This window comes from Aspergillus aculeatinus (assembly GCF_003184765.1).
Source record: "Aspergillus aculeatinus CBS 121060 unplaced genomic scaffold BO66scaffold_4, whole genome shotgun sequence".
NCBI lineage: Eukaryota > Fungi > Ascomycota > Eurotiomycetes > Eurotiales > Aspergillaceae > Aspergillus > Aspergillus aculeatinus.
In genome coordinates, this window is record NW_020291473.1 from 829,102 (window position 1) to 846,397 (window position 17,296).

General features: G+C 52.8%; 7 protein-coding genes across 7 annotated transcripts in view; 2 read left to right on the forward strand and 5 right to left on the reverse strand.

The window, feature by feature from the left end:
* BO66DRAFT_457197 (MFS transporter) overlaps nt 1-1,451 on the reverse strand; it is a gene marked incomplete at its 3' end in the record, with an annotated part of 2,156 nt that extends 705 nt beyond the window's left edge. Inside the window, exons 1-5 of the mRNA XM_025652166.1 lie at nt 1,203-1,451; nt 1,132-1,152; nt 1,015-1,072; nt 228-937; nt 46-148 (exon numbers count right to left, since the gene is read on the reverse strand). Of these exons, the coding sequence (XP_025508202.1) occupies nt 46-148; nt 228-937; nt 1,015-1,072; nt 1,132-1,152; nt 1,203-1,295 (985 nt within the window). The 5' untranslated portion in view covers nt 1,296-1,451. The remainder of the gene's footprint in view (nt 1-45; nt 149-227; nt 938-1,014; nt 1,073-1,131; nt 1,153-1,202) is intronic.
* A 739-nt stretch (nt 1,452-2,190) lies between these two features.
* Nucleotides 2,191-3,328, forward strand: BO66DRAFT_388433 (urate oxidase). The gene is made up of 3 exons (XM_025646558.1): nt 2,191-2,353; nt 2,458-3,113; nt 3,173-3,328. The coding sequence occupies exons 1-3, from the start codon at nt 2,214-2,216 to the stop codon at nt 3,292-3,294; spliced, it is 918 nt and encodes a 305-aa protein (XP_025508203.1). The 5' UTR covers nt 2,191-2,213; the 3' UTR covers nt 3,295-3,328.
* An 89-nt stretch (nt 3,329-3,417) lies between these two features.
* Nucleotides 3,418-4,664, reverse strand: BO66DRAFT_388435 (mitochondrial 54S ribosomal protein uL13m). Its single transcript, XM_025646559.1, has 3 exons — nt 4,568-4,664; nt 4,080-4,440; nt 3,418-3,990 (listed from the first exon to the last, which is right to left on the reverse strand). Exons 1-3 carry the CDS (start codon nt 4,586-4,588, stop codon nt 3,848-3,850), a joined length of 525 nt encoding a protein of 174 aa, XP_025508204.1. The 5' UTR covers nt 4,589-4,664; the 3' UTR covers nt 3,418-3,847.
* A 318-nt stretch (nt 4,665-4,982) lies between these two features.
* BO66DRAFT_434748 (40S ribosomal protein uS9) lies at nt 4,983-6,048 on the forward strand (the record flags this gene model as incomplete). The annotated part of the gene is made up of 4 exons (XM_025650794.1): nt 4,983-5,028; nt 5,160-5,182; nt 5,563-5,634; nt 5,758-6,048. The coding sequence occupies 4 exons, from the start codon at nt 4,983-4,985 to the stop codon at nt 6,046-6,048; spliced, it is 432 nt and encodes a 143-aa protein (XP_025508205.1).
* An 874-nt stretch (nt 6,049-6,922) lies between these two features.
* On the reverse strand, nt 6,923-9,963 carry BO66DRAFT_434749 (RNA-binding protein; the record flags this gene model as incomplete). The annotated part of the gene is made up of 7 exons (XM_025650795.1): nt 6,923-7,429; nt 7,490-7,951; nt 8,004-8,056; nt 8,118-8,139; nt 8,214-8,285; nt 9,651-9,725; nt 9,778-9,963. The coding sequence occupies 7 exons, from the start codon at nt 9,961-9,963 to the stop codon at nt 6,923-6,925; spliced, it is 1,377 nt and encodes a 458-aa protein (XP_025508206.1).
* Nucleotides 9,964-10,004: 41 nt separating this feature from the next.
* On the reverse strand, nt 10,005-11,978 carry BO66DRAFT_388438 (putative ATP-dependent protease (CrgA)). Its single transcript, XM_025646560.1, has 2 exons — nt 10,181-11,978; nt 10,005-10,111 (listed from the first exon to the last, which is right to left on the reverse strand). The coding sequence occupies exons 1-2, from the start codon at nt 11,860-11,862 to the stop codon at nt 10,072-10,074; spliced, it is 1,722 nt and encodes a 573-aa protein (XP_025508207.1). The 5' UTR covers nt 11,863-11,978; the 3' UTR covers nt 10,005-10,071.
* Nucleotides 11,979-12,219: 241 nt separating this feature from the next.
* BO66DRAFT_341362 (putative cytosolic regulator Pianissimo) lies at nt 12,220-17,142 on the reverse strand. Its single transcript, XM_025644433.1, has 4 exons — nt 15,063-17,142; nt 13,176-15,011; nt 12,949-13,115; nt 12,220-12,885 (listed from the first exon to the last, which is right to left on the reverse strand). Exons 1-4 carry the CDS (start codon nt 16,791-16,793, stop codon nt 12,684-12,686), a joined length of 3,936 nt encoding a protein of 1,311 aa, XP_025508208.1. The 5' UTR covers nt 16,794-17,142; the 3' UTR covers nt 12,220-12,683.
* Between the last annotated feature and the right edge of the window lie 154 nt (nt 17,143-17,296).

Consider the following 17,296-nt stretch of genomic DNA (forward strand, 5'->3'; position numbering starts at 1 on the left):
GGGAAAGGAAGTAAGGGCATCGGGGGCCCGAGGACAAGAACGTACCGAAGTAGGGTTGGAAGAGGGCGGTGATGGCGGAAGGGAGGAAGGCCATGCCTGCCCCGAAGGTGGTCCAGCCGAAGTGGGATTCGACGAAGATGGGGATCGTCTGTTTTCCATGAATGGAGACGTAAGCAAAATGTGGGATGTGGGTTGTGGTCTGGTTTGAGGGGATCGGGGAAGCTTACGGCGTCAAAGGCTGCGTAGAGGAGGCCGTGAACGAGAAGTGCTCCTGAGGAGATGAGGATCCGTGGTTGGCTGAGGATTATCAGTATCGCTGGCTGCTTATGTTGGTCGTTGTTGGACATCATGGAAGATGATGGAGAGGGCTGTCTGGTTGGCGACGCGGCTGGTCGCTGCTGCTGCTGCTGCACCAGACTGTCGCTTGACGTATACCCATCATCCTCTGGGGATGGTGAGTACGATGCTGAATGCGTCTGCAGCCACCGTTCGGCGACGGCTTTCTCGACCACCGCGACTCGCATGAGCAGATCGAGCCCCACCATGGCAAAGGCGATGGCGAACACAGCCTGGTACCCGGCGACTCGATAGACCAAGCCGCCCAGCAGCGGACCCAGCAGGAATCCCAGGGCGATGGCCGAGCCCAGGTATCCGATGGTCTGGCCGAGATTGCTCGTGGAGACCGAGTCCGTGAGCAGGGCGAGCCCGGCCACGGCGACCATGGCGGTGGCCGCGCCCTGCAGCATGCGGGCCACGATGAACACCGCGATCGTGTGCGCGAGAGCGAGGAGGACCATCGATGCTCCCAGGAAAATCAGGCCCAGGAGGTAGGGCATCCGGCGCGTGGGTGCCGCATCGAGCATGTATCCGAAGGCTGGACAGCAGACAAAGGCGACGGCAGCTTGGCTCATCAGCAGGATGCTCACCCAGAATTCTCCTGGATGAGGGTTACCGCGAGTTAGCTTGAGATATAGATAGCCGACCAGAGCATTGAATCGGCGGTGTTCGACTTACGGTCTTCATATGCGACACCGGCGCGGTCGACGAGGGCAGTAGGCATGACAGGCACGATCTTGCGCAGAGCTGGTTAGAGTCGCTGGCAGAGCATGTCCCTTTTCACTGGTGACTTACCATCGCATAGAGAAAGTAGTCCTATTGTCACATCAGCCATTGCATCAAAGAACATAAGGGTACCTACCCACCGTGAAGAACGATGTCCAGACCGTCGCGATGATGAAACCCGTCGACGACCGCCATCGCAACATTCGGGGCGGACGACGACTCATTGTCCACATTCTAGTTTACTCAATGATACTACGAAGCAAATCGCTAGCTAGACTTGAGTGGATTTTGTGGTTTGGCGAAGCGGAGAGAGAAGCGTTGCAACCATTGCTTGAAGCGGTGGCTAAGCTGTGGCTAGTTTACATTCTGGTAGGAAAATCGTTTTCGGTTTGCGGGCGGATTCTCTTTCTCCCACGCACTCAATAATGACGACGAGAACCATACGAGAACCATACGAGAACCATAACCGGCCACTCCGCCGTCGTCGCAGGAAAATGAGCAAAAGCTTACGCACATAAATATAGACATGGCAAAGTCAATAATGCAATGTTCAAGGATGGATCTGACGTCTATTCAGTCAGACGAGGGCAACAGCCGGATGTGCATGCCGAAGAACAACAGAACGAGAGAGTAAGCAGTCAATTCAACCAGAAACCGTTATCTGATCCCGGACGACGAGTGTTCTGTTGGGGATCTCCGTCCTCCGCTTCGAATGAAAAAGCATACGCATGCATGTAGTTGGGAGGGATATGGCCTGACCAGGAGCATAATAAGTTTTATTCTGTTTAGTTTCTGGTACTATTATTGACAGGGGAGGCCAGCTCCAGCTCCAGCTCCGGCTCCGTACAGCAAAGCAGGAGCAAATCCCGATAAGATAAGGAACCGAAAAGTGCGGAGGCCGTCGAACTGGCGCGGGTTTCGGAGGTGGCCGATAACGAGCGATCCTCCCCCCCCATCTTCCCCTTCACCCCAAGGGCGAGCGAAAGCTGCCCCCCAACTTAAAGACGCTTCTGTTCCCCGGTTGTACGATCGTTTTCTGTGTACCTGCATACCCTGCACATTTGCTCTTTCAATCGGACATTTTCCTCTACCTCCTTGTTGTTATTGTTTCCCTCCAACGAAAACCATCCCCATCCCCACCCCCCACCATCATGTCTTCCCCCATCACTGCGGCCCGCTACGGCAAGGACAATGTCCGAGTATACAAGGTCCACCGGGACGAGAAGACGGGCGTCCAGACCGTCGTCGAGATGACCGTCTGTGTTCTCCTGGAGGGAGAGATTGACACCTCGTATGTTTCTTCCTTTTTTTTTTTTCCCTGCTTGTGTCTCACTCTGCTCCCCTCCGCTCCCCTGCACCAACGGAACCGGCTAACATCTCCTATCTATGACACAGTTACACCAAAGCCGACAACAGCGTCGTCGTCGCCACGGACTCCATCAAAAACACGATCTACATCCTGGCGAAGCAGAACCCCGTGACGCCGCCGGAGCTCTTCGGCTCGATTTTGGGCAACCACTTCGTGACCAAGTACCCGCACATCCACGCGGCGCACACCTCCATCGTCACGCACCGGTGGACGCGCATGACCATCGACGGCAAGCCGCACCCGCACAGCTTCCTGCGCGACGGCGAGGAGACGCGCAACGTGCAGGTGGACGTGGTCGAGAAGGCCCAAAGCATCGGCATCGACATCCGCTCCTCGCTGGCCAAGCTGACCGTGCTCAAGAGCACCAACTCGCAGTTTTGGGGCTTCGTGCGCGACGAGTACACCACCCTGCCGGAGACCTGGGACCGCATCCTCAGCACCGACGTCGACGCCACCTGGCAGTGGCAGCGATTCGCCGGGATCGAGGCCGTCCGCGCCGCCGTCCCCCGCTTCGATGCCACCTGGGCCGCCGCCCGCGAGATCACCCTCAAGACCTTCGCCGAGGATAACTCGGCCAGCGTCCAGAACACCATGTACAAGATGGCCGAGCAGATCCTCGAGCGCCAGCCCCTGCTCGAGACGGTGGAGTATGCGCTGCCCAACAAGCATTACTTTGAGATTGGTATGTTTCTTTCCCCCCCTGGATGAAAAGAGGTGGTGGGCTGACAATTGGATGAATAGATCTGAGCTGGCACAAGGGTCTGAAGAACACCGGCAAGGATGCCGAGGTGTATGCGCCCCAGAGTGGACCCAATGGTCTCATCAAGTGCACGGTTGGTCGCAAGTCCAAGGCCAAGTTGTAGTGTAGTTCTTTGTTGGACTTTTTTTCCTTGCTATTGTCGTTTTCCAGCGGTTACTTGGGAGTTGTTTCCGGCTCAAAGACACCCCCTTCCACCTTTTTTGTATATAGTTCCTTCGTTGGGATAGTAGTATAGCATTTCACTGGATTGATCGGTTATGATACAGCACAAGCCTTCCAGTAAACTGGTACGGGTGCAAAATCAACGACACATCTTCGAGTAAGTCGGTGTTGTAGATCGACAGCAGAGAGTTAAAAAAGACCTCAGGCCCGGCGCCTCCAAGACACATCAAATCAGATGAATGTATAGATTCGGACCGAAAGAGAGAAGAAATGAAACATTGAGAACTCCCACCCATGCGCTAGCAAGTATTCGTGACAACAAGGGAAACAAGATATGGTACGGGATATAAAAGTACAGGAAAACAGAATACACAAGTCGGTTTTTGGTATCCGCGGAGAACAAGGGGGAGGAAACAGCCAAGGCCCTTATGCAGTAGCACGATGGTCGACCCATCTCAATCACCTGGCAACGTGACAGATAGTTTCGACTCTTCTCATGCCGACGCCTCCACCTTAGCCGCCTGGAACGCCTGCTGCACCTCGGGAAGCTTTCCGATGACCGACTCCTGAGCCTGAACACCCGTCCCACCGATCTTGATGATATTCTGCTCGTAGGGGTGCTTGAGACCTTCGAAAGCTGTTGTACATAAAGGAAGGGTGGTTAGTAAAAGACACAGTTCGCGCTTCATGCAAAATGCTCCCCCCCTGAATATACGGGCTACTCACTCTTCAACCGCGCCAACCGCTTATCCCGCAGCCGGTTCTTGGGCAGCATGCCGCGGACGGCGCGGCGCAGGACCTCGCCGCCGCCCCATTTCTCGAACATCATGTCCATGGTCATGCTCTTGAGGCTACCGGGCCGGGTGGTGTGGGTGTAGTACTTCTTCTGCTGGCGCTTCTTGCCGGTGGTGCGGAGGTCGTGGCAGCCGACGGCGACGACGTAGTCGCCGCAGTCGGTGGAGGGGTCGTAGATGGGCTTGTTCTTGCCCATGAGGACAAGGGCGATGGAGGAGGCCAGCCGGCCGAGGGTGCGGCCGTCACTGCCCACGTCGACGTGGTGCCATGCGCGCGAGTAGGCGAGACGGGTCTGTTATTTTTTTTTAATATCAAAAAGTCAGTTTGAGGGCAGCAGCAACAACAACAACAACAACAACCAAGACAGAAGACAGAAGGCAGTTGATTAAGTAAGGAAAGAGTTGAGGGGAAGGAATTACCTTTCCAATAGTCTGCGACATCTTGAATATGTCGATATAGAAACGAAGAACCAATGACGCTGAATATCTCAACACTCGCAACTCACTATCTCTGCAGGCATCAAGTCTCTCCAGGTCCCAGCCAGCCGGCCAGCCCGGCCAACCGGACAAACCTCCCCTCCGCCCATCCCCCCAAAGCCACGTGACCATCCCTCGAGCCCTACCCGCTCTAGCCCAAAGCGGGCCTAGCGCACCGCACTAAGCGAAATCGTCCGCACGGTGCGTGCCAGCCGCGACCTGCCACAAGCCCGCCCTGGGAAGAAAATTAATACGCGAACAGGAAAACGACGGACGACAATCGACGACGACGCAGCACCCTCTCTCCCACCCGACGTACTTCCCACCCACCCCAGCAACACAGGGCCATTCAGACATCATGGCTTCCGTCCCGAGTGTGCAATGCTTCGGCAAGAAGAAGACGGGTGAGTTTTTGTTGATTTGGTGATTTGGACATGGGAAAAAAAGAAAAAAAAAAGGATGGATCGCGAATACCGGAGGAAGGGCGCAACAAACTATTGGGATAAGATGGAAACTGACCTTTGCACTTGTATAGCCACCGCTGTCGCCCACTGCAAGGTATGCAAAACACCATATATCCCAAACTTTCCAAATGGCTACAACACACAACTACCACATCCGGTGTCGTTCGTTCGCGGGTTCGGAATCGATGAGTCTTGGACAAAAAGGGCATTTACAGAGGAAATTGATATCGAAATTGGAAAGGGATGAGAATTACCAACAAACGGAAAGCGTCGACATGAAAGAGGAGGGAAACATTGCGACTACATCGGAAACACCAAAAAAAAAAGAAGAAAGACATGCGGAGGAAATCGACTTCAACAATTCAGACCGCACGCACCAACGAACGAACGACACCATCTGTTTCCCACCCAACCAACCCACCCAAACCGCAAAGCCGCGCAAATAGAACATCGAAAGACTGACAATGGCAACAGCAAGGCAAGGGTCTCATCAAGGTCAACGGCCAGCCCCTCTCTCTGGTCCAGCCTGAGATCCTCCGCTTCAAGGTACATACATAATCCACCACCGGCCCCAAATCTACATGAACCCAAACACCCTCCGATCCAACCCACTACGTCGCAAGGAAAGATCCAATCTCTGACTTCGAATACCTACCCCCCAAAAAATAGGTCTACGAGCCCCTCCTGATCGTCGGTGCCGACAAGTTCGCCGGCGTCGACATCCGCGTCCGCGTCACCGGTGGTGGTCACACCTCCCAGGTCTACGCCATCCGCCAGGCCATCGCCAAGTCCATCGTCGCCTACTACCAGAAGTACGTCGACGAGCACTCCAAGAACCAGCTCAAGCAGGCTCTTGTCCAGTACGACCGCACACTCCTCGTCGCCGACAACCGTCGCACGGAGCCCAAGAAGTTCGGTGGTCGCGGTGCTCGTTCCCGCTACCAGAAGTCCTACCGTTAAACGGCTCCTCCAATTCTTCTCGGTATTCCTTTTGCCTGTTTATATCCACTTTTTTTCTTCCGCTTCCTTGGCTGCTTCTCTTTGTCACGAATCCAGGAAGAAGTGGGCTTTGGCTCGGAGAGAAGTGTTTTTCAAAAAAGTTGTTTGCTTCTTCCGCCCCCTCTCCCCATCTTCTGATATCTTCAGGCATGGGCGCGGGCTGGTAGACGGGTAAAAGGATACGCAGAATGGTGTCGTCTTAACGGTTTGTACTCTGGGGTGGAGAGAGATCTGGTGCGGTGTGGTCCCATGTCCGCCACTGGACAATTCGATCATAGAGGAAGGTCTGGGTTGTCACAGTGGTTGTATGGATTGATACGGTGCAATGCTGGCTCTGGAATTAGTATAGGCCAGGATTATCTGAAATATCACCCGATTTCTTTTTTTGTCTATCTGTCTCAGCCTAAAAGTGGATTAAGCTTTAGCTTCTGTTCAAACTTATCTAATGACCACCTGCCCACACGGGACCCCAAGCTGGTGGATATTCTAACTATCAGTATGCTGTCTTAGTAGGAAAGCATAGTATGCTAAGTTATCTTAAAAACGAAACCACGACCCGCACCCGACATAAGATCGAGGTTTTGACATAAACGCCCCTCCCATCCCAGTTCCATGCAATCCTTCCCGCCTCACAATGGACACCAGTTGACCCGGTTCTGATTCGCGCAAACATGACATTGATGCAATGCCCCCGCAGACTCGCATGCTCTTGACTTAAACTCCAAATTCAGCTGCATCGAATAAGATGCAACAGATTGTTCGATGCAGTAGACCACCGATGACAGATATGGAAGAAACGTAGGCAAGCAAAGGTCGAGAGGGTGCTTTGAGGGGCTTAAGCAGAAACGCTGTTGTCTGTCCAGCGGACGTTGCCGTTAAGGTGACCGCTCATTCCACTATGGCCATCGTAATCTTCGCTCTCATCGTCATCAGCCCCATCAAGGGACAGGATATGGAAGCGGTTGAGCACCGAGGTGGATTTCCCAGCCGAAGCATCTGGCACTCCGTGTCTCGGCCCGATGGGTACCTTACCCTGCGATTCCGCACACTCGTCTGGATAGAACCCAATCCTCGTACCTTTGTACGTGAAACGGGACATCATGCAGGATCGCGCAAACAGGGCATTGTGCACGGAGTTGGTGGATATGTAGGCATTGCCATTGTTGAATTTAACCGAGATTACGATTAGGTTGTGGATATGCTCCAGATCTTTCCGGATGACCCACTCGGTGACGTTCGGATGCACGTTGTAGAGAACTAGGTTTCTCGAGGCTCCATTGTAGATCTTGTTTCTGACATAGGGAGGGACGTAGAACTGCCGGTCGTTCCACAGCGTTTCGACCTAGCAAGATAAATGAGCCTCAGCGAGGGGGTTGTCTTCGACCAACAGACTTGCACTTACGCGTTTGCCAGCCACCAACAGGCCGTGAGTGTTGCTATGCTGCAGAAAGGAGCGGGCCGCAGCCTCTTCCACAAACGAAACACTTGCAATCCGCTCACGAGCCCTCAAGTAGACATGAACCAGGGCACCACCACTCTTCACAGCGTCGACAACGTCTCTGTAAGTGACGCGGTCGGGCAGGTTGCGGATCATCACAGTGCGTTGATCAGTAGGGGTAGCCGCAGACGCCTCGCTCCTGGATGAATCGTCGTGGTCCTCTGCTTTTCCGTCGCTGGTGGGCGAGTCGACCGAGGTGGCATCATCGTGGTCGTCTTCAGATGCAGCATCTAGATCGGAGCTCTCATCTGAGCTTCTGCGACGCGGAACGATTTCACGCTTTGTATGCCCTCGCTGTGGGGACGCGGTACCTGCTGTGTGGCCTCCAGTACCTGGAGGAGTCGACGGAGGGCCATAGATCAAGATCTGCACGAAATCAGTAGGTGAAAGCGCAGACCTGCATGCCGACATTTCTCACATCGAGAGTCTCCTGCGACAGGCCCCCTTCGAGAAGCGAGTTCTTCAACTTGGCTGGGTTATTCGAGTTTAGAATAGGATTGCGAAGCCCGCAGGACACCAGCAAGCAACGTACTGAACTGCTGCGACGCTTGGAGCTGGGAACAGCAGCAACAGCCCGTTAGTCGGCGATGCTCTCATAACGCTGAGGCTGGCTTGGTGGAATGCTTACCAGGCGCTTGTATTCGATTTCGGAGATGGTCACGGAGTTTGATTTGGACGAGAGGTTTCGGAGGGCTTGGATCTATACGGCAGCGTTCAGTCACTCGGCCAATGGAGCGATGTCCTGTACACACAGCATCAAATCTAGCGAGGCATAAGTTATGTGCATTTAGTTCTGGACCATTGACGGAGAAGAGGCGCACCTTCCAGTAGGAGACTCCGAGCTCATTTTATTATCAGGAGAAACAAACGCCGACATCGTGGCTACAACGGACGCCTGTGTAGTGGGTGTGTTGCGTGCTGCGTTAGTCAAGACCAGCGATCAATGGTCCAGGTATTGACCATGACGGTGATGTAGGGGTGGGAGGAAGGATACAGAAAAGTGACTTACTCAAGAGCAAATGGAGAATGTTAGACAAGCTATGGAAAGGAGTGAAAGGGAATAGAGATAGTGTGAAGGAGGGGAAAGCAAGCAGGAGAGAAGGCAGTCTATCGGATGTCGCAGCGCGCCACTTCACATGGGTTGGTGGTCTCGTTTGCGCAGGCGCAAACGACCAGCTCTTCGAGCCCACGCGGTTTCCATTCACCTCGTCGATGTCTCGAAACTGACCATGGATTGACTACTACTTTAGTATCTACTACCTGAGATCGCTCTAGATTGGTTCAATGCCCATTCTCTACGATCTCGGGATTAAAGGCAAGAAAAGCGATCAACTCGCACATGACCACGAATTTATCGAGATTATGAGGATGATGAGAGGGAGGTAACTTATCTTCATTTGTCCTGTGTGGCCAATGGCTCCGGATGCCCCTTTCAAGCGGCAAATCGTGGCTGCGCCATGTTCGACAGGTCAGAACTACTACAATGCCTTTGGGTCAAGTATTCCTTAAGGTGACCGGGGTATCTTGCTAGACCCCTCTTAGGCAACATTGTTCTTTGTCATATCTATGGATTGCGGGATGGCACGGCCTCGACGCAAGGTGCAACTGAGTTACTTTGCTGCTTTAGTCTACGCTTCATGTGTCTCGGTCGGGATAAAATTGATGCATGTATGCAGGTGCGTAAATAAAAAGGTAATCATATTTGAACTAAGTCCGTGGATTGGGTATCATTTTCATATCCACTACCCTTCGCATAGATTGTGTAGTATGAAAAATACCTCCTGGCATCACGCTTCCCCACACACCACGAGATACACAGGCACCGCTGCTGCTATATGGCTGGCATCAGGATGATCGCATTTCAGGACCGGTCAAAGCAGCGGGCTTCGGATTCCACCGCCTTTGCTGGTAGCAGGTGCATAACGGAGACCACTTTCGTGTTTGCTGGGGGCCATGCCTTTGCATAGTGTTCATGCTGGTGATTTTATGATCCTCTGCTTCGAAGACATCAACCTTGAATATCAAAGCGATCGCTTGCTTCGCTCAAACCACACTAGTGGCTTACTGTCATTAGCCCTTCATCCAGTCTCGCCGGGAGCGGGATCAACTTCAATTTCCCCAGGCTCATCTTCTCGCTCAGCTGGTATCTCAGCTCCTACAGCTCCTAGGTTCGTATTTCGTCTACCCCCTACTACACCCCGTTGTCTTGCGCGCCTGATCTGGATGATGTTGATGGCAATCTGGGTCACAAATATCGCCAGGAAGATGCCTAATACCAAGGTCTGCGGGATGTACATCTCCGAGTCCCGACTTTGCTCCGGCTCCTGTCGAGAAGTCTCGGATGCACGAGTATTCCCAAAGGAAATGGAGACCGACATGGTAAACGGTGTGAACGACGTGAAGACCGCCGTCGATGGCGATAAGAATGATAGACCAGGACCTAGAATCAATGGCACAAGGGAGAAGATGAGCAGAGGGACGGCTAGTCATAAGGCAGAAGAGAAAGATGGGCGAGAACCGGCCAGCCTGATTAGTAGACCATTGTGAGTGACATAGAACATTATTCAGGTTTGGATGGCAAGCGCCTCTACCTACCATTCTCGAGACCTTGACTTTTTGACCCATCGTGCAACAACCTTCAACCGGTCTCTGACACTAGTCGTTGATAACAATGAATACTTGTCGTCTTCCCACAGAGGATAGACGCTAGCAAGCCACCATGGGAACAGAGCGGGATCAGTGGGTGCATCGCCGTAGGCCATCAGGACGCGTGGATGAAGCCACGCGACTCCCTTACGACGTTGTTCGTCAATGAAGTCTAGAGCCAATTGGAATAGCTGCTGGGTCGGCAGGACTTCTATAGGGGTATCTGCAGGATCAGCACTTGCCGCCGGCGGCGCTTCCATTGTGACTGAGGTTTCTAATGACTCAAGTCGCTCTTCTTCAGTGATTGGCATATCTTCCACACGTTGTACCCTGCCAACATGATAGCCGTCAACCACCTCCGAGCTGCTTACTTTGAATCGGGAGACACCAGTGGCAATCACCAGACTTCTACCGTCTGGCAGAAGCTCAAAGCGATCAACCATCAAGACTGTACCATATTGCATAAACTCAGACCGTCCCAATCCTGGCTGAGGCCGACTGCCACGGTTGTACATGACCATGCCGAATTTCTTGCCCCTCGTCTCCATGACCCTCCGCATCATTATGCGATATCGAGGCTCAAAGATATGCAGAAAGGTAGGCATGGTAGGAAAAGACAGCGAGTTCACAAACAGGGGAAGCGTTTGTTCACCGTCAGCGGCGGCCGCGTCATCATCATCATCATCATCATCATCATCATCATCATCATCATCGGAAGTGCCATCTTTCCGCACCGCCAGCTGCTCGGGAAATAGCGTCTCCAGAATAGTCGAGATCCTCAGATTGCTGGGCTCTCTTCGGGAAGTTAAGGACAAGTTGAGCTTCCGGCGACAAACAGGGCAGAGATCACTGTGGTCCATCACCATAGTGACGCAGTCGCGACAGAACGTGTGGCCACATGGCGTAGTCAACGGATCCAGTATAAGCGAGTAGCACACTTGACAGTCCAACTCGTTCCTGATCGCATTCTTGAGCTTCGTATATGAGCGCTGGGTTGAGCTGTCAGCAGCCGAGTCCCCGACCGAATAGTGTACCTCCGACGCATCATAATCGAACCGGCCCTCTTTGACTAGACGGTAGACGCCCTTCAGCAGATCCGCCCCGATAGATTCACACTCTGTGGTCAGTTCCTGTGGTGGATCTCGGGAGATTTTCCACGTCACTGTAGACGCGCTTCCGCTGGAACCATCTCCGCGGTCGTCCGCCAGAACCTCCTCGAAAACATCGGCCAGTCGACTCAGTAAGACGTCCGCTCCACAATCACCCAGGCAATGCTCTCCGGAACACGCATCTGCTTTCCCCCAGTAGCATAAGAATCCATGCTTCCGCTCCTCGTTCGCGGGATACGTGATACCCGTACGTTGATAAATCGGCGGGAGACATGACCGGCAGATCGAATTTCCGCATGGAAGCCGCAGCGGCGAGCGGAGGATCTTGGAACAACGTGCGCATTGTATGCTTTGGATCACCGCATGAGGCAGAACAGGAAATGCGGCGGTCACGCTCGCGGTTGCTGGTGACGGCTCGGGTCCCAGCGCATGTGACGCTGCGCTGCTCATGCCACGGGAGTGATCATCGTCCGATCCGGAAGTGGCGTGCAGAGATGCCGACGCAGCGTCGGGATCTTCCATCGGAAAGTGCAGTAAGATGAATGGTTTGTGAAAGCGACGGTAGTTTCTAGTGTGTGAAAGGTGTAATAGTTTGCTTGAAATGTAGCAAGAGCGACGGCAGAGGTTGAGGCCTCGAAGTAGAGGATGAATGTTTTTGTTCCAGGTGGGCGGAGAGCCGCGGGAATTGAGTTGGGTGGGTTATTTGGGTTATTTGGGTTAGCTCCCCCGCAGTCAATCGATGGACCCGAACTTCTAATCAATGGCTCGACTAAACTCACCATTCTGTCCTGTCGGAGCCATTCTCGTCTCTATAGGGAGCGAACGTGGTACTTTCAAATCGACATTCTACGTCTTCAATTGAAATTTGGGTCTGTGCATCCGAGAGAACACCAAGTAGTTATCTACGGGCATCAACGCTCGTGCTTGATGTATATACAGTACATACGTATGCCGGAGAAAGGAAAGAACATTCGTCGTGAACCATAAGTCGAACAGTGATATGACAAGAATGCTCCCCAGGCCCATCGCTAACAGACTGAGTCATTGACGATGCAGAGGGTCGAACTGCACCTACTTATGTAGGTGGAAAAAGCAAAGTAACTGCCGGGGTAATCAGGGAAGGAAAGAGCAAAAATGAAAATGCTGGCATCCTTTCATTGCTCATGACTGAACCGTCCAACGCCGAGGCCAAAGCGATGAGGAGATTGGAAGAGATGGAATTGCTGCCGAGTACATGAAGGTAAGAGCAGACCTGAGGATTGCGCATAGCTGTTCCGACCCGCCTGGTGAGGTCGGACCGTGCTATCGAAGGCGCGATTTCGTATCACGCCCACGGAGACTCGTCATCCAGAAACTTGGGATGAGGTAGTATCTGAGTCGGTATCTGAATCATCTTCGGTAACGATGCGCCGCAGAACGCTTTTATCGAACAGATCAAGTGCGAAGCGGCGAGCGGGCAAGCGAAAATGATGGCTCTCGAGAATATTGAGAGTCTTGCGAAAGAGATGAGGCTGGTAGAACCGGTCTGGTTGCTTCGATTTGATGCTATAAAGGTTTAGAGCGTAAGCTTCCGGGATCTGGATGGATGGTCCGGACAATGTTACTTACTTATTGAGATCATTCGCTGCTCTCTTCGAGAGAACCGTGTTTCCCATATCTACTATGAGCTTCAAGATCTTCTGGTTGGCGGGATCCGAATCGAGAGTGGCCTCCTTAAACCTCTCTTGAGACGTGCGCTTGGCCTCACGGGTCCTAGAGTGCGACGGAAAGTCGACCTATAGTTGCCACTCATCAGTCACTGCACCTCTGTAGATCATCTAGAGTGGGTTCCTTACCAGGAAGAGCTTGTTGAAGTCGGTGGGAAGACTGAGGCCCAGCGAGTTTCCCTTGTGATCGAGAGCGGAATCCCAGCCGAAGTCTCTCAACACCTTGAGACCATGTCGACTACGTGAGATCAACCCTAGAACAAAGAAAGCCGTCCCTCTCATCGTGAGGACCTCCGCACTTTCTGCGATCTTCACAATATGCTGAACGATATCTGACTCCAGAAACGGCGCACCAAGTTCCATCGAGCCGACGTTACCCACGGCCCACAAACAGCCCTTGACCTTAAGAAGAGCCTCCGTGTCTTCTTCATCCAGCTGAAAATCGCGAATTGTCCAAGCAAACTCATTGAAATGACCGGAGTGCTCTAGAAGCTTGCATCCTTCAGCGGTTCGGGCGAGCTCTCTATAGAAATGGGGCGGCACTAGTCCAATGTCTTGAAGATCAACCAGATCTTCAGGGACAAAGCTACTCCTCCGTGGCTGGTCAACATAGGCACGCGAGAGGGCTGCTTCAACAAGGCCCACATAAGCATCGTTCCGACCCAAAAACCAATCATCCATTTCCTGGGTAATATAATCCAGCCCATCGAGATAATGGTAGCCCACTGAGGTGGACAAGAATCGTAGGAGCAATGGCGCCCCAATTTCACCTAAATGATCTAGCGATGGCCGGCACTTCACCACATATTCGAGATAGTGACGTTGGTTACATGCCTCCTCGAGGATTTTCACAGCCACTTGGCAAACAGACACGTCGGGATCGTAAAGCTGGGTAACGAGAAGCTTGACCACCCAGTCCGCATTGTTACCAGCAGATGCTAGAGCGGGGAGAGAAACATTTCCAACAGCGTACTTTCGTAGGAGTCGAGTCGCGAAGATGCGAATCTCCTTGGAACTAGTGGTTAGGGCTTTGGACAGAATGACCCTGAGGTGGCTTTCCTGGGTGTAGTCCATATTTCCAAGAAGAGTTTGAATCAGGTCATCTCGATCTCGAAGCTCAACGATATGGTAGAACATATTCAGCATATGCCATCGTTCCATCATAGCCAACCCGTTCGCGTCACTACTCAACGTTCCCAGTATAGCAAAGTACCCTCCGCTCAGCGTGCTAGCCATCTGTTCTTTGGAGAACAGGGGAGCAGACGATGTGAGACCACTCATGCGATCGACTTGGGCAAGACACTCAGCGACTTGCCTCAAAAATTTGTTCTCGGCCAGGTACTTCGTGCCTTCCGGAAGTTGTACGAGTGTACGCATTAGTGCACATCCTGTGCGAACATAACGCTGGTTTGGCTTCGTGTTTGGTAGCATGGAGAATCTGTACTTGAAAGGTCGATAGAATCCGATCAGTCGCTTCATGAACTTCGAGCCTTTGATAGCTTCTTCCAGCCGCTTGGGGTTGGTCAAAGGCCCCTCGACAATGCGGTGAATCAGGTCCCACTTCCATTTCAGGTAGTTGACGGTGTTCAAAACATGCGTCTCCAGGATGGCGTTGCGGAACTGCGTCTCATCCATAGAAGGGCTCAACTTCTCCTTGCCTTGGTCAACAGTGAGGAGAGAAGCGGAAATGTCCACTTCGACATTGTAACGTCCCGCGCCGTTTGGAACGCTGCGAGCCAGTGTTCTATTGATGCTGTCTATCTGATAAATTGTCGAAGTGGAGATGTCATGATTTTCGACATCAAATTTGATGGCAGCTGGCAGGAGGTGGGGCAGAACTTGGAGCTTCGCACTGATATGTTGAGGCAATGAATGATGCGCTAGTTTCAATACCTCGGTAAGGAGTAGAGTGGCTTTGCGCCTGAGTGACAGGTCTGTCTCGTCCTCGATGAGATCCGAAAGTGCCTAAATTTGTATCAGCATCGGTTGTAGTTTCAAGTGAATGACCTTAAGAACCTTCGACAACCCGGCCTCGACAAGGGTGGCAAGAATCAATGTTGAGAAATGCGCCGTCAAATCGAATCGATTACCATCATCGTTATAGAATGCTTGAACATGTTTCGTGTCCGATTCTGTTCTGAGGTTGGCCACCCGCCCATAAGTTGTGAGCCTTCGTCCAGCCAGGAAAGATGATGACCATGATGGTGGCTTGATTCTTAATGCGTCAAACAAAAGTTCCATGATCAAATCTCTTGCCTGCGGGTCCGGGTAATGTAATGAGTCGAGTAGCGATTGCAAAGGTTTGGCTCCGTTTCTTGCGAGTATAATCAAGCCCGGCCATGTCTTGAGCATTGCCGAGATAGCTCTAGCTGAAGACTTCAAGCGCCCATTACGGACCGAGTCCGACAAGGAGTCAGTAAACGGTGCAAGGACAGCCTCTAACTCACAACCTCCTCGCAGATGCTTCCTGCTGTGGGGGGTATCGAGAACATGGAGGAAACTCGCTACGAGACTTTCTGAGGCGCCAAAAGTTCCTTCTGCTAAGGCGTCATGAAGGGTAGCGAATCCACCAGAATATGCTATCAATTCGGGATCCTTCACCAGAATCTCAGCTAGAGTCATGATAGAGATGTTCCGAAGACGATCCTCGTAGTGCTCTGCGACGGAGACAATGGTCCTGACTACGGCGCGCGAAATCTCGCGCACACCGTCCTTGACGTCCAAGAAGGCCCTGACGAACTTCAAAGCTTGCTCCCGCTCAATGCTCGCCTTGCTTTCCTTGACTAGGGACAGAATTACCAGCTCATCTGTATGGAACGATCGAATAATCTGGAGGGATTTCCGGTCCGCGATAGCGTAGCGTGTCAATCTGTACCCAGCCGCCACCGCTTCTTTATTGTCGCTGAGAAGCATGATTTGCACGCGCAAACCAAACACAGACCACTCGAGGTCGTACTTTAAGGTCGGGTGTCGCTTAAACAGCTCCACAAGACTGTTTGCACGTTCAACGTAATAATCCGGGGGCATGCCTTCGATTTCCAAGGCCTGTAGTGTTTCTGCAAGGACATATGTGGGTGACTCCATTTCCGCCTCGCCCTCTTGAATCTGGGCTTCCTCAATCGTTGGGTTGTTGCGAGTAGGTGAACGCATGGAGCTGCTTTGAAAGAGGGTCGACAGGCGACTTCGAGGTGGGGTAGACGGCGCCTGCGCACGTAGCATCTCCTCCTCGAGTTCATGATGCAGCTCTGCAAGCTTGCGGTTCGATGAACTCAGCTCCGACTCAACTCTTAATCTCTGGTCTTTCGTATGTTTCGGATTCTTCGCGAGTAGCGCTTCCAGCATGTTCTCGGTTCCCGTCTTGATTTTCATCTCCTTCGCGATCTTGTCTCGAATCACAGCCTGTCGCTCCTCGGTAGTGGGCATATCATCCTGGTCGATAAAGCTGCTCGGTCGACGATTCAGCGCTCCATCCGGACGGGGTGTAGTGCTCCGCGATGACTTCATGCTCTTCAATTCAGAGCTAAAGCTTCCAGGGGCTCCGACCGAGGTGGTCAACGAGCCTCCCCGGACGCCAATGGTCGCACTGCCTCCAGATTCAGAGCGAGCATTTCTCCCGGGTCTCGTGGCGGGCTCGACCCAGCTACCGTCCGCGGAGCCATCCTCCAGACTGGAGTATGAAGGTCCATCACCCAGGGCACGATGCTGGACTGATGTCGCGGAGAATCCTGAGTTATATCCGGACGCCATAGAGCTCCATCTAGCCGCGTGATGGGAGTGACTATCACCTGTCGCGACTTAAATAAGGAATGAAGCGCTGCATTGAGTTTGCAGAGAGAGTCCACGAGCGCTACCGAGACAGCCAGATATCGAGGGTAAAGAAGGAGGAAAGGCTCTGGTAACGGTCCACTGGGGCTGACGGCGGGCACTTTAAAAGGGAGGGGAGGAGAGGGGAGACGGGTTCGCGGCGGTCACGCTGGGGAGGCTAGGGCGGCGACGATTGGAGTGTCAGGAGCGGTTTATGAGACCCTGGTTATGTAGCACAAAGCAACGGATGATAGACTTAAGATACTAGTCCCAGAAAACAAGTTGTCTGCTTCATTGACCGGGGTTTCTCTCAAATCCGACTGTTGATGGTTTCAGCCTGGATTCATCCATGGCTTGGCCAGCGCCCGTTGGCTGACTAACCCAGCCTTATCGCCTCAGGCCAACACCTCCCGTAACTACCGGGCCTTCAACAACACGCAGAGATG